General features: G+C 43.0%; 1 protein-coding gene across 2 annotated transcripts in view; it reads right to left on the reverse strand.

The window, feature by feature from the left end:
* The window catches only part of tsc22d3 (TSC22 domain family, member 3), a 35075-nt gene that overhangs the window by 1885 nt on the left and 8038 nt on the right, over positions 1-25152 (reverse strand). Inside the window, exons 1-2 of one of the 2 annotated variants that reach the window (XM_062393343.1) lie at positions 1083-1410; positions 510-561 (exon numbers count right to left, since the gene is read on the reverse strand). In XM_062393343.1, coding sequence (XP_062249327.1) covers positions 510-561; positions 1083-1207 — 177 coding nt within the window. In that variant the 5' untranslated portion in view covers positions 1208-1410. Of the gene's footprint in view, positions 1-509; positions 562-1082; positions 1411-25152 lie in introns of those variants that run through there. The other variant, XM_062393342.1, reaches the window with a different exon arrangement.

The following is a 25152-nucleotide window of genomic DNA, read 5'->3' on the forward strand; positions in this document are numbered from 1 at the left end:
ACCAGGAAAGTTTGCTTTGGGAACGCAGCCATTATTTGGTGTGTTTACTTGTATCGGTCTCTTTTTACATAATGTCAACATCAAAGTACACTGGGTTACTTCCTGCCCCTGACTCCCACACGTTCTACTCTTCATCACGTGAGCAAAGCAGACCGCCTGTGCTGCCTTCACATGACTCAGGCTTCCCTGTGCGTGCACACAGAGCTGGTTTTGTGCAGAAGTATAGTCTGTTGGTTGTGATCGCTCCATATGTGCTGATGCACAACATCTGGAGGCCAAACTAACAGGCCATCTAAAAATCTCACATGTTATTGCACCATTTGTACTAGTTGTAATGAGTCCATATGACTAGAACCACTAGCTCACTGCTAAATGCTAATTGTGCATTGTGTCATTCAACGGGGCCTCGAACACACTCTGGTTACGAAGACATGCCTGGACAGTGTCGTGGAACCAAAACTCACCTGTTTGTGTATGTGTGTGTGTGTGTAAGTGTGATCTCAACTCACCATTGCCTGTTCGATCTTGTTGTCAATGGCCACAACGCTAGCACCAGAGGCACTGCAGGAAAAAGAGAAAAAACAGAACATCAATGAAGAGTTCAATGATACAACTAATGTTTGAGTTCGAGTCAAACAACTTATTACCACACTACCAGGGTTTCCTGGAATCCCTGCTCTACAACACACAGTGAAATTGAAAGGAAAACTATCCAGCTGTTATCTATGTAATTATTACTATTATTATTATCATTACTAATGTTGTTGTTGTTGTGGTTGAGAGTCAGCTGCATGTCGACCATTGGACCGTTATGCTGTTATTCGGGTTACAGTGCAGCACTATCAGTGAGTCTCCATTGTGCAGTCACATGTTCAAAGTCCAAACAAACCGCTACACGAAGACGCACGGAGACTTTGCCGGGAAGACAAACAACACCACAACCCGCACCAGGCACCGTGCACGAGTATTTTTAAACGGTTCATGTGCACGACAAAGAGCACGGGCCCGTGTTGGGTTCGAGTTTAAACAGGTTCATGAAGGAAACCGTTGGGTTTTTTTTTAAAGCGCAGCCCCGTGTTTACCTGTTGTCTAGTTTGACCGACACGACGTCTCCTCCGACCAGCGAGGAGAAGAAGGAGATGGAGAAGTTGTGCAGCTGGTACACGGCCACCTCCATCGGGCTTTTAGCGAACATCTCCGTGCTCATGTTGAGGATCACGCTCGCTTGGATCACGCTTCTCGCCAGGTTTGCGGCGGGGGGTTGTCCTCGTTGTGTATCCGGGGTTACTGCGTTCGGGTTTCGGGTGGGAGCGATGCACTGAGCCGCTGCTGGGACCAGTGCTGAGTCTGCTGGGGAAGCTTCGCCGGTGTGAACGAGCGACTGTCTGCAGCCGCTTCCTGCCTCGGGCTGCTATAAGAGCCGCTGCCTCCGTGACGTCATCTGACGCGAGCGCACTTTATTGCAACGGGAGCGGGTGGTGCTGCCTTCCCGTGCCAGAGGGAAAAAATCTGACTTTATGCCATTGACTTTATTGACGCGCGTCCACGTTTACATAATAAAGCCAGAGGGAGGTATAATAAGGGACACGCGGTCACGAACCAATGGTCAAGTATTCAGGGAGCCCGAATGTTTCTGTTTTATGACAATTTAATATTAATCTCACTGCTCAGGGGGACGTTTGCTTATTCTTTGTCAGATAAGATTCACATTTGAATAAGAATCCAGTTCCAACCCAAAGAGCATTTGTTAGTTATAACATCAAAATAAACTCACCACTGCACAAACACAGATTGTAGATACAAAAGTGATGTAAGATAGGCTTGCATTGTTTTATTTTGATTAATAGTTATCAAACTTTAACTAATCAATGACAAAACAACTTTGTGTCATCAGTCCCGTAAAATGAGCCACCTGTTGTGTTTATTCTGCAATGCAGTACAAACTACAAATCTCAATTCAGTCCATTTATCAAAAAAAAACAAAAACAAAGTCATGGGAACTCTTTATTGTTTGTAAACAAGAGCGCTCTTCGAAATAACGAGCTTTAGAGGAGCACTTGAACGCAGCACTGCACGTTCCCTGCTTCTGAACTTCTCTCTCTGCATTTAACCCACAGACCAAAACTGTGCAGAACTCATGGCAACAAACAACAACTTCATAACCAACAGAACAAGTTTAACCCTGCGAAGTTTTGTACAAATAACTCACTTGTGTTGCTGTTAAAATGTTGCTTATCGCAATCGTCTGATTTTTAACGAAACCATGATTTGTAAGTATGTGTCTGTGTCTAGTATCTTAAAGGTGTCTATTTTCCATCTGAAAACTGAATTATTCGTCTAACCGCCTTAGATTATTTTGCCACTCTTATTGTAATGATGACAACATGTTATTGTCCCCCTGCTTGTTGTGTCACAGATCATGCTTCAGCGGAATGTCCCGCACGGTGCACATGTGCACATAGGTGAACATCTGCCTCTGATGCTGCTGATGCACACAGGTACTTTTCCATCTACTTTCACTGTGAGTTTCCCCTGCAGTATATATCTGAACTCTATCGGTCTCTAGTGGTAAAACAGTAGAGCACACCACTGCCCCTGCAGTGGACACTGTTCAGCTGTGTTTCTGGACTCATGTGTTTACTAAGTAATTTTCCATAAACTTTTTTTTCCTGCTCCATGAGTTCACTGTTCCGGAAAAATACAGATTGTTTGTCTTGCTTGGAAATAATTAGGAAAATTCTCAAGGGGCACTCAATGACATTTAGTTATGTATTTAGTCATTTATTTATTTATATATTTACTTAGGCAATGCTGTTCTTATCACTGACTCCCGACTTTCTTTACTTTAGTTTCCATTGTACTGCAGTTCATCCTCATTTGAAAGCCACAACATAGTCCAGGGTACTTTAAAGTAACGCAGACAGATATTTGTTGTGTATACCACCACAGTTTGGCTATATTTATGGCATTCAGGACTCTGCCTTGCTCATAAACCTAGGCACTGTTCCCCACCGTGTGACCTCTGGCACTTGAGATAGTCTTTTGAACTTGCATGTCACTGCATGTGACGGGAGTACACTCATACCTCATGCAAAATGTAATAAACAATTTGTGGTGTGAGGCCGACCACAGAAGAGGCCGACGGAGGAAAACATACCTGCTGTCATCGCTCTTTTTTCTCTCTCTCTCTTCAGCATTTTCCACCACACACTGACTGTTATTGAGCAATACACCTTGTTTTCACTGAGGTGTCCGTGCAGGTTTTAATAGCTGTAATGTCATTGCCCAGCATGTCTCAGCTGTCACATTATGTTCCCTATGTTGTTACAATTATCTGATTCGATACTGATAATAGGCCACTTAAATCTCTGTTAGGGAGCCACTGGTGCAACATCATTTTCCTTCCAAATCACCAGCAATTTGTAAAACATTATCAGCTCATCGAAAAAAGAAAATTAATGAAACTTCCTTCTGAGTGCACGGACCTCACATCAAACACTAGTGTTCAAGCATAATTTGGTTTGTTCATAGTTCATTAAATCCACGTTTCTTCAGTTTTATCCTATGAAGAACAATAGCTCTGTCTTCCTATAATAACACATCAATTTGTATTCTGGAGTCCACACATTTGAACTGACAATATAGTGGGAAATTGGTTTTTCCATGCAAATTTTCTGCCAGATCGGAAAGATGGAAACGCAGTTCAAATTGCAATAAACGACCCAAGGCCCTTTCTGTTTTCTGTTCTACTGAAGTAAAGGTCTTACGTGCATGGGCAAGGTCTTCTGGTGAAAAACAAGTTGTGTTACATGACAAAATATCCGCCCTAGCAAAAAGGCTGACTTTTGGGAGGCCTAACAAAGATAAGCAAAAAGCAGATTGACTGGGTATTAGGGCCCGCAGTGGCTGACATCTAGCATCCCGTGCTGTGGCGGTATAGCCGCCAGGTTTAATATCGGGCTGAGTTACCTTGCCCCGCTGTGATAGTCCCATTTAGGAGGGACGAGTCGCAACAATTACCTGTGGCTCAGCTGAGACATATAACTGCAGACAGTGGGGAGCCGTCCTGTTCCTTTCCACTGAAACACAACAGATGAGCCACAGGCAGCATGACAAGGTCGGTCATAACCTTCCTTCTTTCTGCACGTCTGCAACTGCGTCAATACAAATCCTAACAAGTAAAAAATATTTACACACAGCACTTTGTTTAAAGATATTGACCTATGCTACCTTTCCAAGATACAGCACCCCCTTACATTTCTGTGCAACACTTACTGCCTGACCATGTTCGGCATGTGGCAAACCCAGTGAGTCACTGTAAAGCTAGGCCACGGTTCGCATCAGATGTCCCCGGTGCAAGAGCCGACCGCATTATATAAAACTGTGATTCATCTGCACCGAAAGCTGAAGACAAACGAGGCTGAGACACGCCGCCGGCTGCCCAGCTTTTGTTTAGCAAAGCTTTTGAGGTTTTCGGGACACCAGATATAAAATGTAAACAATGCAGCCCAATGAGAAAGATCGATGACCAATCCCAACAAGATGAAAACACTTCTATTGGATTAAGATGCTTAGTTTTGCGGTGTACGGCCCATCTGCACACTCACAATTAGGAATGCAGGGTGTGTATGGGAGTGTGGCCATTGGCTGCAGCCAGAGAGCGGCTCAGAGGAATCTGTACGTGAGGGCAACACGACCGTTTACAGCCAATGAATACTGAACACTCTCCATACATCAGGACAGCCAGAGGCAGTCATTGAGGCAATCGTCTCATCAGCGCTGCAAGCACAATACCTAACACTGACATTTAGAGATAGATGTTGAAAATGGCATCCATTTCCAAATACCAGATTTGCATTAGGGAAACGGAGACGAGTCAGTCATATGGAGAACAGGTTGCAGGTTCACTTGCTGCTGCCAAGTGATGTTATGTAAACAGTGTTTGGCTTCAAATGACTCATACTAAGACCATCCACTCTGAGTGCAGCTGAAGGACGAGCCGTATATCATGACAAATACAGCACCCACAGCTCTATATCATCTAGACACCGACACACAGCTGTTACCGTCCATCCTCTCCTGAATTGTCTTTAATGTGCACATATGTCACTGTCACAAGTCACTGTCACGCCCAACACCCACTTGCACACAAGACAAACTCTCCTGGCTGCTACCCTCTGCTGCCCCCACTTACCGCCGATCTAGCCTCTTGAACAGATTCGGGGAGTAAGGGGGCGAGTAGCTTATGGCTCTCTCCGGGAAGCTGAAGTGCTGGTGGTGGCAGCAGATTCTGTGGTGGGGCTCGGCCAGCCGGAGGGCACAAACCGTCCTGGGAGAAGGCAGCCGAGGCTCGACAGAGGCAACGTGAGCGAGACGTGTCTGAGAGTGTCCCATCTTGGCTTCCGAATGGACGCCTGTTTGCGAGGCAGGACTCCTATGACTGCTCGTCCACTGTCCTCCTGTTGTTTGTTCTCCAGCAATGTGTTCTCAGAGCACAAAGGGACAATTGAGCTCTGGCGATACCTCAGGATATGCAGCCATAACTGTGAGTGCCATGCTCAGACTGGCACTCGTACAATGTGTCACCAATTCAGTGGAACACAATGGCCCCATAGTCACAATACAAATTACTGTTTCCTGAAATGCTCCACAATGCAGTAGTGTCAGACAGACAAGGAAGAAAATCTCTCACTTTGGTTATTTTCCCACCAAGTCTGATCCATGGTCCCAAACAGGGTTCATGTCTCTGGTAAATTGTTTACATTTAATCCAGTAAGGTTTGGTTTCACATTGTAATATAGGGAGTGCGCAATTCTTCTTTTGTATATCATACACATGTCCTGTTCTCATCACGTGGCCTGTGTCTACCTCTGATTGCAGACGGGCCTGCATCTGACATTTGCATGTTGACAAGTTGTCTATTGTATTTGCTAAGTATTTTTGAATAAAGTCCGTAGAAGAATCTAATGTTTCTGTTTGAGTGGAGAAAATGAAAGAAACCATTTCACTTTGTGAATTTTGTTGCCACTGTTATATCATTATATTATACCAGCAAAATAAACATCCTTGTCGTTCAAACACTATATCAGCAGGCGTGAGGACTAAAAGCAATCCTGGGAGCAACTTCAGCTGTCCAAATCTAAATCATGCTTCAGTTTAACCCAGACCCCGACCAGCTCTTTAGGTCAGACTAAACTCTGACGCATTGGTCCAGACCATGATCTGTGGCACCTCTTACTTCTGTTTGTGCAGTTTCAACTGAAAAATCTGTTGTGGAAGCGCCTTTACTTGGCCCGAAATCAAGTGATAATTTGCCAATTTCTGGGTGAACTATAAATACGCAAGAGTAATCTTTCCTGTCACTGTTTATAACACACAACGTTTATCCTTCGCTGGACGGGCTGAAAAAGACAAATGAAGCGTGTACACACTCCTCCGGGCACCACTACACTACCGCGCACCTTGTTTAATCTGTGATAATGTGGGTAGTAAATCATAGTTGGTTCATGTTGTAAAACAAACTTGTCCTCCTTATAATGACCTTGTCTGGCAGCAGACTTTACAAAACTCATCACTCATCACTCATCGTCATCCGCTTATCCGGGGTCGGGTCGCTGGGGGAGCAGCTCAAGCAGGGGGCCCCAGACTTCCCTTTCCCGGGCCACATTGACCAGCTCTGACGGGGGGATCCCGAGGCGTTCCCAGGCCAGTGTTGAGATATAATCTCTCCACCTAGTCCTGGGTCTTCCCTGAGGTCTCCTCCCCACTGGACGTGCCTGAAAAACCTCCCAAGGGAGGGGCCCAGTGGGCATCCTTACCAGATGCCCGAACCACCTCAGCTGACTCCTTTCTAAGTAAAGGAGCAGCGGCTCTAATCCGAGTTCCTCACGGATGATAGGATGAGCTTCTCACCCTATCCCTAAGGGAGACACCAGCCACCCTTCTGAGAAAACTCATGTTTCACAACGACTTGTGATTCGTAACTTCAAGACAGTTAAGCAGATGAATTAGCCGAGTGGTTTCTTATGTAATGCTTAAAATTCCGTGTGTGGCACGCACAATCCCCAAAACACTTTGGAGATTCTGATTAAGTGTGTTTACCTCTTTCAGAGAGCCTCTTTGTCATCATAATTAATGTACTACTGATTAGAGACCTATCCGTGCAGGCAAAGGTGTAACAGAGAAATGTAAGCTGTTCTTGTCACGATTACTTACGGGCGGCTTTCTCGTTTGCTTCACATCTCTGTCTCAATTTAATCCTTTTTAATGGCAGGTGGAGGGTTCAGTTATTTGACACGCTACACAGAATGTGATGCACAACAGAGTTTGGAGTTACATGACAGATAAAACCAGTTTCCGCATGATGCCGTTGGCTTGTGATATTTGTATGTTCATACTTTTCACCACATGGGTAATCTTGTTGCAACTGATCGTCACCTCCGCCCAGAAGGCTCTGTTTTCTCTGCCGTCTGTCTGTCTGTCTGTATGTCTGTCTGGTGGATGAGCCAAGGAAGAGTCCGGTCATTCCAGATCCAGAGAAATGGGCGTATTCCCCCACTTTCCTCAACATGGTGAGATGGGGCGTTGGCCTCAGTGGAGTTGTGCGCTCTTTGAGTGCCCTTCTTGTTTGTTTGAGACTTAAGTTTAGCATGATGGGACAAATGTGATGTAGTGCGTGCAGGGAGGGAGCGTCAAGCCCATCCGTCAACACCATCAAAGAGAAAGCTTCATCAGTGTCTGTCTGAAATGTTAGTTTGTTGTTCAGACTTATAAATATTAATGGAGCAAATTAAAACTATCTATCATTTGATAGGTGTCGTTTCACTAAATCAACAAGCTAGCTGTGGGATTCCTGTTTCACTTAATAATCACTGATCACAATGTTCTCACGCAGCCTCATCAGGGGAAAGAGATGATTTGTACCATGCATGTTTACACCTATCATGTCAGGAGCAATTCCTTGGAAAAATGTAAAACGAGAGGATTTAGACATTTGATCCTTTTGTATTTATCTTTGCCAGTCAAATTTAATTGGTGGGTTGTTCTTGTGGTTTTCTTTTTTTAAACCATCTACAATTTCATGACTTGTCATGTTTAAAGACAAGCCATCTTTTTCTGTAATGTATAGTTTATTTTTCTTTATGTAGTACTTGATTTTAAATACCTTGATGTGTACCTGAACATGTCTTTTCACAATGTGTCTGCCCCCAGCTAGTGACAACATTGACACGAGCTGAAACTTTCTCCTCTGCTGAAACCACTGGGTAACATCACGGCCACGTTATATATATATGTCTTTGTTTCTTTGCAAACCACTTTTTTTTTCTAGTGGTGCTGTGTACTAACATGTTCTCTGACAATGATCTCCTCACACCCATGATCAACGCTGTCTGTACAAATATGAATAGAAACATCCAGAAGAACAGTTAGAGTGCATTACAAGATGATTATCCATCTTATCTTGTCGTTTTAAGTAACAGGAATTCAGCTCTGTGATTATCAGAACCAAATCAATTAGGGATTAAGACAAAAATAAAACTGACTTGTCATCAGGTCTAAGTCTGCCGTGTGAAAGCGTTTAACTTGTTTTCAGACACGCACTGAAGTCTGGATGTTTCCCGGAAATCTTTCATAGGAGCTGCGTGAGTCTTTGTTACAGAAGGAGTGAGCCCATGTGAAAAGATTTACAGCGAGCGATTTGATATGTTGATGACGCTTCTAACATGCAATGGATACAATATTGAAAAAAACTAAAATAATATAAATATGTCGGGTTGAAAAAGAGAAAATGTAGAAAATGAATGAATTCAAGATGTCAACCTGGGAAGACAAAACCATTTATGAGCTTTTGATGAAATTCCCTGCCTCCTGCTTGTGATACCAAGGCACCAAAGCTCGCCTGACTGTCTCAGACATGCACCTGTGGCTGTGAACGAGTCTGTGACTCCGAGTACGTCCTGCTGCGTTCTTCATATGTGAACAGCAAACTGCTTGGACCCAATTTTCAGGAGCTCATGTCTGAAAACTGCTTTAATTTGACACACAGGCCCCTATAGCGCCACGCTAACATAGATCGCTCTAACCTGCAGGAATGTTTTAATTGTGATTTCTTGGTAGGAAACATAGCACCACTTCTTCTTCTTCTTTTCTAATTGAAGCTGAAATCAGAAGCCATCACAAGCAGGCGTACGTGTGTGCTTGCTCCCATCTCTGCCTTTCACCATCTGTGGAGGATTGTGTACCGTGGATAAATCCCTTGATAGAGGAGCTCCTTTGCTGTGTAACATCTGCCTTGGTGACATGCAGCTCTTTGATCATTACTACTAAGAAGACAAGATGGGATTTTGCTTGCCTTGAATCAATTCCCTGAGATAACACGACGGCCCACGTTCATGCTTTGATTACCAGAAATTACCACACTTAATATCAGTAAACATAAAATGACTTACAGTGCATTTACAGTAGCCTTCACCGGAACTAATGGCAATTTACAGCAGATGAGATGCGCTGAAGCAAATGGTGCTGTGCCGTGTATGGCCATTAACAAGCTCCGGGTCTCCGCAGCATCTGGCGCCAGCCTGTGATTCAGCAGAAGTCAGACAGCTTCAGGGCCATAAGGTATATATGTACCTTGTGTTCCAACAGGGAAATGTCCTGGCTAAACTTAAAAACTGAAATAGAGCCAGGTCCCAGAGGAGTGAGTTGAGGAAGCATTGCGGTATGTCCGGCCGTATTCGTACCCTTAAACCTGCATTCCCCCCAAAAGAAGTCACGGTATGTTCTAGTCCATAGCCCATAGGATTGCCATCTGTGTTTTAGTGCAAACATGTGTACACGCACGTATAAAAAGAACCTGTCTGCACTGGAAGAGCAGGGATTTAACTCTCAGTTATGTGATCTCGCTAATAATCCTGTGCGGCTCTGTGACAGGTCAAAGGCTGTGAACCCAATTGACCAGGCGGTGATAAACAGCGGTGCTCATTGTTATTAGCTATGTCGAAGCCCTTTGGCTCGTCACGGGTCGCGTGGTTTACCACAAACCTTAATGAGAGCAGTTGGGGCGATATATTATTTTGTCCGCACTGCTGCATTTTAAATTAACACCACACAGGTTCTGATTCTAAAATATCTCTTTGTATTTCTGAAACAAAAAACAAGGTGAGAGAAAGGTTTTGCCAGCTTAATGTAACACAAAGCAAGAACAGCGATGTTCAAAGAGATGATTAATGTATCACCCCGAGTGGCAATGGCTGCCACTTTGCTTGACAACTGTGATATACGTCTGTTGGTATGTTTCATATACCAGAGCAAAAGGTTACAGAGGTCAGGGCCATCTGTCTGGGTTCATCTGCCGATGTTCCTCCAGTTCAAAGTTTACCTCAGCTGTCTGAGTCGTGTGGTTGGGCGTCAGAGTGCTGACATCGGGCTATAAGATACAGGCTGCTCCAATACGCCATCACAAGACTGTCATGATGCTGACAAGTGGAAATCTATCGTCATGTGCTGTGAAACTGATCGATCCTGCAGGTGAATCAATGGGCTCTACGCTATCAGCTCCAAGTTTCACTTTTTACTGTCGGTCTGAAATGAGCTGCATATGGAGTTTAAACATTGACATGTTATTTGAAAAATTGTTTTGGCACCGCACATTTATCATAAGCAAAGAGTGCTATCACTGAGAAGTCTGGTGGCGATGACGACTGGGAATCGAAGCATCTTCAGACATGACCACTGAATTGCCTCATGTGTTTTTAAAGAGGACAAAAGACAATCAAACACTTCCAAAAAATATAGAGAATATCTTTTATTGGATTGAGGGATGACGAGAAGCCGTTGTGAGAAGTTTTACAAATGTTTTTGTCCTGGAAAATAAATTGTAAAATATGTGGTGTCGCCTTCTGTTCAAATTTAACAAGAAAGCAGCACGATGATTAAACTCTCCTCACTCAGCTGCATATAAAATATATTTTTCAGTTAAAGCATCCATCACTGCAATTGCATCTAACTTTATTCTTTCAATCCTGTCCTCCCTGTCATCTCTCCCTCTTTGCATTTCCCCACTTTTCCCATCATGTTCCCATCCAGCGGACCATGCAGCTGCGTGACCTGAGTCACCATCAACTGGGACAACACGGAGGGAGCTGGGCCCTCAATGAGCCGTCCCCCGGTGTGTGTTTGTGTGTTTGCGTGTGTTTTTGTTTGCCCGCGTGTGTATGCCGATGTGTGCGGTCGGCCAGACGCTTGCACACGCTCGCATGCTCATGCACGTCTGGCCTTGTCAACAGGGTCTGGATTTAAGTGGATGATAGGCACCCTGCTATCCGGCGCTGTCAGTGTCGTCCGCACACTGAATCGTTCCCACAGACTCCAGCAGGCTTCTCTGCTGAGAATTCAAGCGAATCCTTTGTCACCTGCGAGATGACGAAGGGGCAATGAATCAGTTCCCACGGAGAACTTGAGACAAGTCATTGGCGGTCATTGCTGAAGGAAAGTGCAACTCAAATCTATCAGTAGAAGCATAAATCCTTTTTACATTAGCTATTGTCGGATTTTTTGGTGTGAAATCCTTACAGCTCCATAGCTTCCATGTAATATATATATCAGTGACCACAGCGGCATTTTTACTAAGTTACTCATATTAGCCTGAGGAAGTTTCATTAGACTGAATTAAATTGATCTTTTCAAGCCAAGAAAATCAAATCATTCTCCAGCAACAAGACCACAGGAATGACTCAGATCATAATTCACTCACCTTCCCCGTTTGTACACAAAGCTTGCTCTGACTCAAACACGAAATAAAGACACATCAATGGTAACAGAAATAACATCCAATTGATCTACTGCAGGTTTATGTAATACATTAAGTGTAGATGTATTACATTAGGTAAACTGGAATGGCACATGGAGACATACCTCCGCCAAGGCCCAACAGGCCCATAATGGAACCACATTTAAATTCACTAGATCCAGATTTTTGTATGTACCAGATTGAACACTCATAAATTTCAGAACCATAAACTTGCTGGATTTGAAAAGGAAGGAGCAATGCTTTTAACTTTTTACATGACATCACTTCAATCAAACTGGGAGCTATATACATTCTTTGCAGTCGAACATCTATAGGACAGGGACCACTTCTCCCTATGAGTGTCCTCTTCAGCTCTTTACTCCAGGGATCTTACCCCCTGCTCCTGTTTGAACTTGAGGCAGCACTATTGAAACCTTGGATTGATCGCCACAGACACAGCATCTGTGCAGTGGGCCATTAAGCTGCACTGTGTTCATATGTAAATATGCACATAAATTCTGCCGAGGCATACAGTTGCTTTAAAGCCATTCATATGGCACTTTTACTCTCGCTCTAGGGGGGGGAGACGTGATATAACTCAGAGTGCAGCTGTGAAGTGGTGCAACTGGGGAACTCATGTCTATTCAGCACCTTGTATAACTCTCCCCACTAAATAACATCACCTATCAACTTTGGAGTCTGTAAAAAGCAGAGGGGCGATAGGTCTGTGTCCTCCCACAGAGGGACAGTGAGCGAACAGAGAGGAGGGCTGAAGCCTGAGAGAACATCGTGTACACAAAGTCTCCTCAGCCTGTCTGCATGCAGAGGATCGTCTACCTACGGCTGACGGGCAGAGACAGAGGAAGAGGAGGCCAGATGAGTGGGCCCCGTTCAACTGCGTCTTAAAAGGAAACATGGTGCGGTTTAATAAAATGAATTCTCAAGAAACGCTAATGAGAAAGTGCAATTATAAGGCTGCTCCATCTCCTTCAAGAGAAACACTGAAGTGTACATCCAGATGTCGGCCACCCGCATTAAAACTGTAAAACAAATATGTTCTGGCTGTAAACGCACACATTACATCATCATTCTAGCTGCTAAATTCAGTACAGGTAATGAAGAAATGTGTGTTAATCGTGATGCAGTTTAAAGAATAAGAAAGGGAGAGCAGTAAGTGCAGCCTTGAAGATGCTAAACCTATTTCATTAAATCCCTGATATGGTCTTTAACTGTGTGAATATGCAAATAATTAAATAAATCACCAATTTCCTGTAATCTCCCTATAGTTATGTTACAATGTATAATTACATGTTTCTGAAGTAGTAACCACTGCTGTACATCCATGTATGTACTGTTTTTAACTTCAGCAATCTTCTATACTGCTGCCCCTCTATACTGCTGCCCATTCCTCACATGGTATGTGTGAGCGATATGTTACAGTATATCTCTCACTGTACACATAGACATATACAAGTCTGATTCCATGGTGGAGATGCCCGTGTGGTTATAGATTCACTAAGAATCCCTCATTCTCCTCCTTCACTGTTGAGCTGTGGCTGTAACACGTAAATCAGGCTGTATATATTCATTGGGGTTACAGTTGTGTCTTTAAACAAGATTTGTGATTAGTATGGTTTAAACCTGCATCAACCTCAACTATCGTCTTGTGTTGTTTTTCGTGATGGATATCAGTCCTGCAGGATTTATACTGTAACACAAGCGGCCCCTTTCAGGATGTGACTCAGCCAAGGGAAGGATCAGTATCAAAAGCCGCTGTGTGATCCAAATAAACTGGGAACAGAGTGTTATCCAGCCCTGGGAGTTGAAAGGAACCCCAGCCTATCCTGCCTTCAAAAAGGCCAAAATGCCTCGGTCAGAGATGTAAGTCTTAGAAGCTTCCCTGATTGGTCATTTGAGAGTTGTTTGTTGTTTGTTGTTTTTGTTTGGTCACAGTTTATTGGCAGACGTGCGTCAGGGTCCAGAAGGAAGGAACAAAGATTCGACTTCAGGATATTTGCTGACAAATGCATTAGATAGACAATTACACAATGAGTATAAAGCATCTAAAATTTCATAGTGACACATTACATCCACCGAGTTTAGAGATGCCTGATGTTGTTTAGGATACTTCGAACCGTGAGTGTGACTGTGAGAAAACAAACGAGGAGAGCTTATCTTTTCCTAATGGATCCTTCTTGAGAACACCTCTCTTCAAACAGCCACTGGTGTGTTGTGCTGTAGTTGCTGAAAATCCCACTGATGGTGTGTCTATCTTGCATTTTTCAAAACCAAACCAGGTTTTTGAGGTTGTGACGAGTTTCAAGGGGAATATTTAGTTTGCTGCTTTGAAAATACAAACGCCATCGAACTTGTATCTTGCATTTAGCATCGACTTCACACGTTTCCATTCAACTTGAGGCTTTTACAGCAGATGATAGTCCGACAGCAAAGTTGAGGTTCAAGCTCTCCCCCCAGAAACAAAGAGGAAAAACTTCCACTCGAAGCGACTTGAACTTGAGCCTGGTCTGAGTACACGAGGCAAACTTGCCTTTTGGATGCTGTAATTTTCCCGGTCTGGAAGCAGCACAGCCACATGTTATCTGCCGTACCAGTCATTGTATAAAAGCCTGGGTAAACAATGCAGTTTGCACTGGCCTGCTTCCAGCACGTCCTCAAGAGGTCCAAAGTTCACTGATGAAACCAAAGAGCTCTCTGGTATCTGCCTGGCATCCGAGCGACAGGTACACAATCGCACTCGTCTACAGGTTTGCGTTCAAGCGGGGACAACAACACTTTGGATGCAAAAAGGTCAAACGCGCATCAAGGCACGTAGGCACACATTCGCAGAAATTGTCATGCATATACAGCATGCAAACAATTTTAGAAGCCACCTACGTATGCAGAAAAGCTCAAACACACACACACACACACACACACACACACAAATGCATACCAGCAAGCACGCACAAGCAGTACACACTGTGGTTTTGTCCCTGTCTGGACGTGTAGAATTACAGTGTTTGGCAGGCGACTGCTCACATTCTTACGAAACTGAAATAGAGAGATTATTTATCAACTTTACACCTTTCGTTGGACTGAGCTCTCGTCCATACTGGATTAAAGACACTTTCAGATTTCAAGACTACTCCTGCAAGAGGATAGGAACAAGAAAAAGTGACAGACTCAATTTAAAATGCCATTCAGTGGCATCAGTCAAAATAAAAACTATTTAAAAAGTGTAAGACAATAGAGCGAGTCGATAATGATAGTTTGGTTTGAGATCTGATGGAAAAAAAATCTGAGGCTGACGTAAAACAATTCTAATCAGATCTGACCTCTGTGCCCTGTGTTGAATTCAAGATGGACAGATTTTCATGTAAGCGCTGTTTGGGAGCCAGTTAGCCATCACCTTGTTCATGTGCCCTAATCACACCAGTTCCTGCCATGATGGAAGAGGTTCTCACCGGCATTGTCATGTCTCGGCTTATCAGCACAGCAAGGTGCTGAGGGAGGAATGTCGGCGAGTTTATGATGCAATTACGTGTTAGTTAGTAACACAGTATTCAAAAGTGTTCCCTGGATAGCAATCGCCACCAATCGGAGAGGACTAGAGGAAGCCAGGGAGGTCATGAACTGCAGCGGTTCATGAAACAGGAGAAATATAACAGACGTAGCTTTGTTGTTCCTGCATGAAGAGCAAGAATGTGGCATGCTGTTTATCACATCTAGGTGCTCTATGCTACATCTATCCTTCAGTCCAGCCACCTGTATCGTTTCGATACGCACAGATAAGTTTCAGTTACCCTGAAGTCCAAATTACAAAACACAATAGCGGTGAAGGCTCCTGGAAAAGTTGTGTTGTTTTATTTGCCATTGTGCTTTGTGCTTTGTCATTGTTTTGTGATTTGAACTCCTGGGCCCCAGCACAAAGTGGCTTATTGAATTCACATTGCTGGGAAGACCACTGACCATGTCAAGTAAATACAGCTCAGATCTTGTGTCCTTTCATTATATTGGCTCAGTGTAAGATTTCCATCTATCTCAGTGGTTTCTCGTGATGTGAAAATGGTATTATGTCAGCATGTGGTCTCCATTGTTATTACGGTAAATTAACACAAGAATTGTAAAATGAAACTGATTGTCTGTTCAGCGGTCTGAGCAGTTTTGAGGAACTATTCCAGGATTTGCAGAACTGAAACAAAATTGTTTCAAAGTTTCCCACACCCAGTGGAGAACTCCTGACCTGCATGCACTCATGCACACACCCAGTAGACTGCACGCGATAAGGCAAAAATGCAGACTCATTGTATTTGTTTTCTATGTGACTTCTTCAGAGCAGTTTAATGACTGTGATGTTCTTCCTTGGTAAAACTATAATTATAGTCCAACCACAAAGGCAGGAGTGTGGCGCCTGCGAGGCAGCTGCCAGTGTTTACTACAAGGATACCCCCTATAAAACCATAACAGCAATAGTATGAGTATAAGCCCCTTGTTTTTTTCTTGTGTACATTTCATTGATATAATGGCTGATTTGGCTGTGCAACTTCTGTGTCTTGCCTGCCACCTTGTGCACAGTCATTTGTCTGCTCTCTGTGTCATCCGGGGTCTTTTGTTCGTGCTGTCTTGGTTTGCTCCCCCGCCTCCTCCTCCTCCTCCTCCTCCTCTTCTACTCCTTCTCCTTCTCTTTACATGCTGCACGCCTCCCCCTCAAACAGCTATATTGTTCTTCCTGTTTTTTTTTGTTTTTTTTTTATTCACAGTGTCTCTGAGCAGTAACTCATCTCTGACTGACAGGCTTCGGGACAGCCTCGCCCAGTACGCTTCCCTCGAGGCAAATCATCCTGTCTCTGACCTGTTGCACATTCCTTGTTGTCTGGTACGCGCTCGCTTATTCTCGGCTCAGGTGTTGCCACTGCGGCATACATTTTCCTGTGATGGGTGCGTGCACGCGGGAGTGAGACTGCGCTCGGTGTTTGTAATCCTGAACAGTATCTGAATGCCGGGTGGGAGGAGTCCCAGTGAAAACAACAGCCTTGTGCACAGTGAGTGGTCCCATGTCTGGGCTGTGCTCTGAGTAAAGGTGAACTCCCAGTGATGCCGTCATGTACCTTACTTCATGTTGTAAAACATCATAAAGCTAAGAAATAGGAACAAAGTGTCTTATTATCGGCTGCAGTGCTGCAAGTATAAATTAGACTGATTATAGGTGTCTGCTTCTGTGAGACATGACCCACACGTATAAAACACAGAAGCTTATTTATGATAAACGATCTGCGTTCAGGCTCTTTTTGAAGTTAAGGAAGTGTGGCAAGATTATTTCCTTTCACATTGAAATACAGCTAACCACATTTTGAGGCAATATTCCTCCTGTTCAAGCTAGAAGGATGCTGTGTAGTTACCACAGCATATTTCCTATAATGTCATGATTTCCAAAATAAAAAGTGTCCGAGCCATCAAAGCCAAAATGATCACAATAACAAGAATCTGTGGTATCTGCTTTCAGTTCACCGGATACTCTGTGTCTGTGCTCGCTGGGCCCCGAGGACAGCCCCTCGCTTTGTATCAAAGACTGAGCGGAGAGCTCACGCCAAAACAGGAAAATGCAAAAATGAGGAAGAGAAAAGAAGAGGACGAGGAGAGAGATAGGGGGGGACGGGGGGGGGGGAGAGAGGAGAGGGCTTTCGCAGCTGTTGTTAGGCAGTGTTTCCTCTGATAGGAGGTGTTGGCTGTACTCCCAGTTCTTTAAGTAAACCGTCCAAAAAACGTGGTTACCTTGAGACACGAGGGGAGGAGCTTGTTTCAAAGTGAATATTATTGTCTCTAGGAACAATATCAAGGACATAAATGACACTATCCTCAAGTATTTGTGTCAGACCCTTTAAAAGATAAATAATAGATATACCAGATCAAACCCTCACCTGTTTCTAAGATGACACATCCTGAAACTTGCTCATTCGGATGTTTTGCAGGAGTAGCAGTGCTGACATCTGTAAAACGTGTTAGCCACTTATCATGAGATCAAGGTAATAGGCGAAGTCTGAGTCTGTAATCTGTCCTGCTGCACGTCTCATAGTGTCTGTGACAGCATGTGGTTAGGCTGGGCTAGACTGTCAAGTCGAAATCTGAATCAAAAATCTGAATATAACAAACAAAGCTTCCACAGAACAAATTTGAAAACATGAGCATTACCAGTGTAGTAATAAACTAGTAAAGTAAAATGCTATTGCTCAGTGTTTTATTGCATCAAAGTTGACCAGTTGCCATGTTTAGATGATTCAAACACTGGCTTCACTACATCCTCAACAATATTTCACTGAATACATTTTTCTTTTTTTAATTGCCTGTACAACAGATTTGACCTTGTAGTAATTATGGCTTTTTATGAAGAAATAAGTGAATACAAATTTCAACAAAACAAGACCAAGCAATTAAATCTTTTAATAATTGTATAACACTGTATTCAAATTAAGTCTCTTGCCAAGGAATCATATTGATCCGATTCAAACTGTAGAACTAGGTTATCTATTCATCATAAGCTATAAAACAGATACATCTATATATTGTTGTATGGTTATAGATGCAGAATAAGTTAAATAAATCAGTGTATTGGAATAATTTGTGTTTTTTCTGTAGGAGGTACTCATTTCATTATCTTCAATCCAAAAAGTTACACAACTGAAAACTCTGGCAGCAAGTTGACCATTCACATTTAACAATTGTGGTTCCATAAAATGCAAATGTCAGTTAGGATGCTGAAATGAGAGTGAGCACCAGAGACAAGTCCTGTGAGAGGCGCCAAGCGGCACTGTTTTCAACACAATGGTACAGATGTTATGAGACTTAATATTGCAGAAGGGACGACTACTGCAATGTCGGGCTCTGTTCTAGAAAGCTGATTTGAACATGAAAAGGAGGAAGTATCCTGCTAGTCTTCAGTTTTTTTCCCCTCTTTTATATCAACCCTCAACAATGGGCGACTTTTTTTGTTTGTGTTTTCTTTAATCAGGGTGTTGCTCTGAATTTCCAAAGAATAGCGCTCTTTCCCTCCAGCGGGCATTTAGGAGGTATGGATAAAAGGTGCACAAGAAATACAGCAAACAACTTCATCTAACCACTAACATCCCTGAAAAGGCATTTACTGATCACCAGTGTTTTGCTAACTTGTTGGGACAGTTTGTTATGTAACCTCTGGTGAGAATAGGCCTCTGTCTTGGAATCTGGATGAAACCTACAGATCATTGATGACTTGACTGTTGGAACCTTGACTTATCTGTCGCCCATACGCTGCAAACTGGGTTGTTCGATGGTATTGTGGTTGTTCCATTTTTTCATGGTTGTCAAATTGCCCCTCATATGTTGTAGATTAGCTTTACTGGCGAGATATGTCCTTCCTGCAGCCACTGTTTACTAAATAAGAACCAACAGAAGAAAAACAACCCAAGCACGCTGTTTCGTAACAGCTTGATTGTGTATTTGCACCGTTTTCCCTCCAACACAACTTGACCCTGCATACGACTGCAGCCTACAGTGGAGCAACGCGTGAACTATGCTAAACAAGCCCGAGGCTGATGGTTCAGTAACACGTTAGGGTTGAGCAGTGCAAGGGTGAGTGGAAAAGGCAGATGGAAATGTGAAGAGAGGAAAAGAGTCATGCAGCACACAGATGATTATGATTTCCTGTTAAATTCCTGTAAATGGGTGCCTCCACTTATGGCAGCAAGGAAAAGGAATCATAATGCTCCTTCAAACCCACTCCCGATTAACAAGGTAGTCTCATTTAAAAAAAAACATAATTTCTTGTTTCTCTCAATGTGTTTTTTTCATTTGCTTAGAAGCTTTCTCCTCTTCAGTTGTTCGGTTTGACCATTGCTGATCACAGAGCTGTTAAGAACAGGTCAACCACCAGGTCAACTATCAGTCTCCCAGCTGAGCTCGAGCTCTTAGCAGAAGATGCACCTACTGACGCCAAAAAAAAAACATTCTTGACCCCGACTGACCTTTTCACCGTCGGCTCACAAGTACTGAAGGGTTGAGACTTGGAGCGTTACTTACATTTCCCTCTTTCCTCTCTCTCCCTCTGCCAGAATACTGCAGGCTCCGCTTCCACGTTATAACACCTTGCATTCAGGCCAGCGTGAAATCGGTCTTTGACAGACTCGTGTCCGAGTTGTTGATGGTTGTCTGGATGGAATTAGGTTGTTGGGTTTTTTTTGGTACTCGATTTTGGAAGAACAAATGAGGAAAGGGAGGGAGAGGACATTTCAGGCATTTGTCAACATTCCTCCCGGGCTCGGACACTTTCTTGGCAGTGACCTCGCTGCTTCCTCAGCCCAGCATCGGCGCTGCATGTGTTTCTTTGCTGCAAAAGCATCTACATTATTTCGGATGGCTGTTGTTTAGCTCAATCCCAGACTGTGTAAACACACCATAGCATGCGAACATAACGACGTGTCTGTGAGTCACTCTGCTCCATGACAGCATACTGGAAGGAATGCAGACGGAGGTCATTTAATTTCACTGGTGCTAATTGCGATGGCACAGTAAGATGGCTGGGCAGAGGGAGGCATAATGCCCCCATCAGATTCGACCACCGCAGGCTGCCCCGTTGGTACGACATGCCTCTCATAAACACAGTGACACAAAGGCACAAGTTAGGCCTTGGACAGGACACATCTTGTTATTTTTGCTCATTTGCTAGAGCCTCGCACTGTCTCTCAGCTGGGCAACGACCAGGAACAATCACAGACTCACTGAAAGTTAGCACAGGCGTTTATTTTTCCTCTTGCAGGCTCTCGTCTGCCATAAAGTTATCCAGAGAAAAAGAGCCTGGCAGGACAGTTCCACGTTTTCCTTGAACCGCTGCTGTAGCCTGCCAGTGGAACCAATCTGGTCCTCAGCCCTGCAAGCTTCTGCTTTTAGTTTCGCAGAACTGTACGCATAATAAACGCTGATATAATCAGCATTATCTTTTCATTATCCTTGTCTCACTGCAATTCCTCTATTGTTATCAAGGAGGAACAATTTGCCTTTTGAGGTATTCTTTTCTTTGCCGCTTATCCGTGCTGAGGTTGCGGAAGTAGCCGACCAAGTGGGGTATCCCCGGACATCCCTCTCCCCAGCCACCCCCCAATATAATCCCTTCAGTGAATTCTGAATCTACCTCAGTCCTGGCTGTGTGACCCAGTAAACCTCCAGTGGAATGCGTCCTGGAGGCCTCCTGATTAAATGCACAAACCACCTCCAATGTTCCCTTTCTACTTGAAGGAGCAGCAGGTCTACCCAGGGCTCGGTATGTCTGAGCTGCTCACACTATCTCTAAGGCTGATCCCAGCAACCTGACGGAGTAAACTTAATTTGTCTGATTGAGCTTGCGCCCATAGGTGAGGGTTGAAATGCAATCAACCAGAAAATCAAGAGCCATCTGAACGGTTCTGTCTTTCAGCTTCTTCCTTTTTTCTTTCTCATTCACTGCTTTTCTGTTTTTTTCACACAGAGCCTGCCTCCATTACTGCAGGGACATTTAAAGCCAATGAGAGTTTGGAAACTTGGAAGCCCCAGTAACAAACAGGAAACCATGCAGTCAAAGTTTGATTATAGTTCATGGGGATTTGCCAGTCATTTAGCCTTTTCAGAGAATGTATACCGTAAACGTTAACTCCTGATGGCAGCTAGATGACATTCAGTTTTCTGCCAAGCTCTGCTTTTGCCTTACGGGGGAAAAAAATACTTTCTTGATTTAGCAATGAAATTGATTGCATTCCACAATTCATCTGGTGCAACAAACCCGTTGCACCAAAGCAACGGCAGGTTGCCCAACACGCCTCCCACTCAGTTTCCCAGCTTGAACGCTGAAGTCTCTCGCTCGCTTGTTTTTTCATATACTGTCAATGTTGTGCATAGGCCCGATTTATTGATGCAATTACAGATGTCAGTGAAACACAAAAGTTCCCAGAGTTGGGGTGGGTGTTGTAAGGGTGTCTTTCAAGATTATACAAATATATTTTTAACTCACCTATATGTTAAACTCCACTCAGATACTGTGGAGTAACTTACCAGTGTGATTGTGTAATGGGAAGTAGATGCCATTCACTTCAGTAATAATCTATTTATACGTTTATTGATGGTGCCTAACTGTGTTTGACATGAACTCTCTGACCCAAACTGGTTCCTATTTTGCCTTTTATACCAACCTCATTACCATTTGTCCAGTCGCATGGCAGGAAAGGCATGCTCGGAAAACGCTGACAGCAAAAAATCACCCATCCATCCCAAATAGTTCAACTTGTTTAGTAGTGAGTAAGAAAAGTTAAATCAGAAAAAGTGTGTTGTCAGTCTGCAGATGACCACTACATTCAACAACAGGTCATGTGACTGCTCGCGTTGCTTTCCTGTGTACTCGAAAGCCTGATCTCATGACCTGCAGGAGTTCTGAGGACTAACTGTGTTCTTTCCCAGTGACTCTTTTTCATTTCTCAGTAATGGGCTGTGACAAAATCCGTTGCTAAAGCGTTTTTTTTTTTAATACTGATCGGCATGTCATGCAGAGTACAAGACATCTTGAGAGTGTTTGTGTAAGAGCCTTTGTGTGTGTGTGTGTGAGTCTGTGTTCTTTGGATGAAGGGTTGTGGACACATTTGCATGTGATTTGAGCTGATGCAAGGTGAGTTCTGAAGTGCATTCTCATTTCCATTCTTTATAGTTTTGTTACTCTTTCCTTGTGTGTGTGTTTGTGTGGGTGCAGGTACACTTTAGGTACATGATGTACCCAACCTGTGTGTGAATAAAACCCAGGCTAATGATAGGCTTGGCTGAAACCCACTCCACAAAAGCAGTGTCTGGCTGTGTTGTGCTTCAGACTATTGTGGCAAGAAAGAAAAAGATTTGGTGTGGGATAACTGTGCTCGGGATTATGAAACAGTCGTCCAGGGAGACACAGATGGAAAAAATCCTCGGACTGAATTTGAAAATGAATGGTGGGTATGCCAGTCCTTTTAGAGGATGCTGCCACGCAAAGAATAGTTACATATTCACCAGAATTCCATTTAATTTTTTCTATTCAAGCTCTTTCAAATTGGACACAAAATCACAGTCAAGCTTTGACACAGTCAGTTGCTAAATTTACTTCAATCCCCATGGATCTGCAGAAAGATACAGTCCGGAAAAGATTGTGTTTCCACATCTCAGCCAAACTTGAACTTGGCCTTCAGTGGCAGGCTGAGTTACCACACTCTCACTCATCATGCAGTCAGAGAACGAGCCCGGGGATCCTGTGGTAATGAAAATAGGACTGGATGAAATTTGTATTACTCTCCAGCCGGCAGCTCGTACCGCTCAGCCTGGATGGTGCAAGTCTAATCACAGCATCATTTCAGCTTCCCTTCATCCAGACCAGGAACTCTAGGCAACACACATACTTTCCATTGTCGGACTAACACTGTAGTACAGCACATTGTTGTGTGCAGACTGCAGTCTGATGGAAATAGCCAGGTAACGTATCAACGGTATCAACCCAAATATAATAATAATATCAGGGGTCATGCAAACGGTATGACTGTCTAATGGCTATTAAAAGAGTGTAATTATAAGACATAGACTGTTTGATATTGAATTACTCATAGTCACATCCCGGGCTTTGTGTGTGTCTTTGTGGGTGTGTATGTATGTGCGTTATGGCAAGTGTTGACAGGCTGCCTTATTATCTAGATAGGCGCCATAGCCATGGTCCAAACAGATAAGGCAGTGAGCGTGAGCCTTGGTCAGTCCAACGCCCCTTATATAAGTCCAACTGCTGCCAACTAGAGCAAGTGAGTTGAAGGGATCGAGAAAGAGACAATGAAGAAAGAGAGGGAATAAAAAACAAGGATAAAGAAATGGGAGGATAGATGTTGCAAATATACGAGGAAAGGCCAAAGAGACTTGCATAAACAAGAAGCATGAAAGGATTTAAATGGATGGATGGTGCTACTTCTCTCTTTTGAAGTAATAGTTGAATCATTTTTGTAAGAACGCTTCCTTCCTTTTGTTGAAATATTTCCCAATTTATATACGTTCCACACCCTTCTTACAGGTGTCTGTGTTGGGTGGAGAGCCATGTATTTATTTTTGATTTGATATTTATTCTTATTATTTCTTCTTGTTTGTTTTAGGACAGCTTCAACCATTTCAAATTGGTGTTTAGAGGGTTAAAGCTCTTGTACTCTGTTAACAGTTTGCTACGTGATGACAGCACTAAATGATGGTTTAGGGCCATAGCAAAGTAATCCTGACATAGTTTTAAAGCAATGAGGGAATTGCCCATAGGGCAGATTTCATTTTCACTTTCAGTTAATTACTTTAGTCTTTTCTTTACTACCAAATAATTAGAATTTCAAAGTCTGTTATAATGATTTTATGAGAAGCAAAAGTTCAACAGAATATAATGACAATTCTTGTTAAATAATGACTTTTTTTCCCGTATATAAGAATTCTTTTTTTTCATAGAAATAGTTGTAGATGACATCTAAGTGAGTTTTCTTCCCGTTACAAGCAATGTTGTAATGTTGAATGCATATTTGTCTTACATTTTTATCGAATATGTTTTTTGTTAAAAAAAAAGGGAGTGCCCTACAATATGAATTTAAGTTAATTAAAGAAACAGGGCGTGGTCAATCCCCTCTTATGCCTCACAAAGACTTTTTCCGACACACTCTGATCTCGAGGATTTGATTCAGATGACAACCTTGACATGTTTCTTATACGCGTCTAATCCACCTCTGGAACATACTGTATCTCCACTGTCTGTCACACAGGACAAAAGAGCTTAGCTGGATTCAGCTGTGGTGATGTGTCAACAACAACATAATGCTGTGGGTCACCTTTACTTCACCTAGTGTGCATGTCTTCATGTTTGTGTGTGAGTGTTTGTGTTGCCAAGGGGCGTGTGTCTTGTCTACCAGACACACAGACAATCTTCTAATCCCAGGGCCTTATGGCTGTTATTAAATAAGATAGGCTGATTAAAAGATTCCGAGAATTATTTCAAACAAAATAAATGTAAATAGATTTGCTATTAAGGTTGTGATGGAGCCTTTTCAACTAAACCTTAAAGGGTAATACTTTTGTAAAAAATGTATTATAGAAAATATTATATAATATTATATTAAAAATATTCAATATTACCTACAATAGTATATTTTTGAAAACATATACTATTCTTCTACGTGTCGTTCCATGGTCAAACTTCTCATTTAAAACTTGTGCTTTTTGACCAAATATGATGAAAATGGCCCAAAACATAAAAAAGCCTAAAATAATGTCAAGGTTTCAAAGTTTTGAAGATGAAATAGTTAATTCTGAGAGAGTATTTCTAGCTATGAGCTGCAAAT

Source organism: Platichthys flesus, chromosome 8 (genome assembly GCF_949316205.1).
Source record: "Platichthys flesus chromosome 8, fPlaFle2.1, whole genome shotgun sequence".
NCBI lineage: Eukaryota > Metazoa > Chordata > Actinopteri > Pleuronectiformes > Pleuronectidae > Platichthys > Platichthys flesus.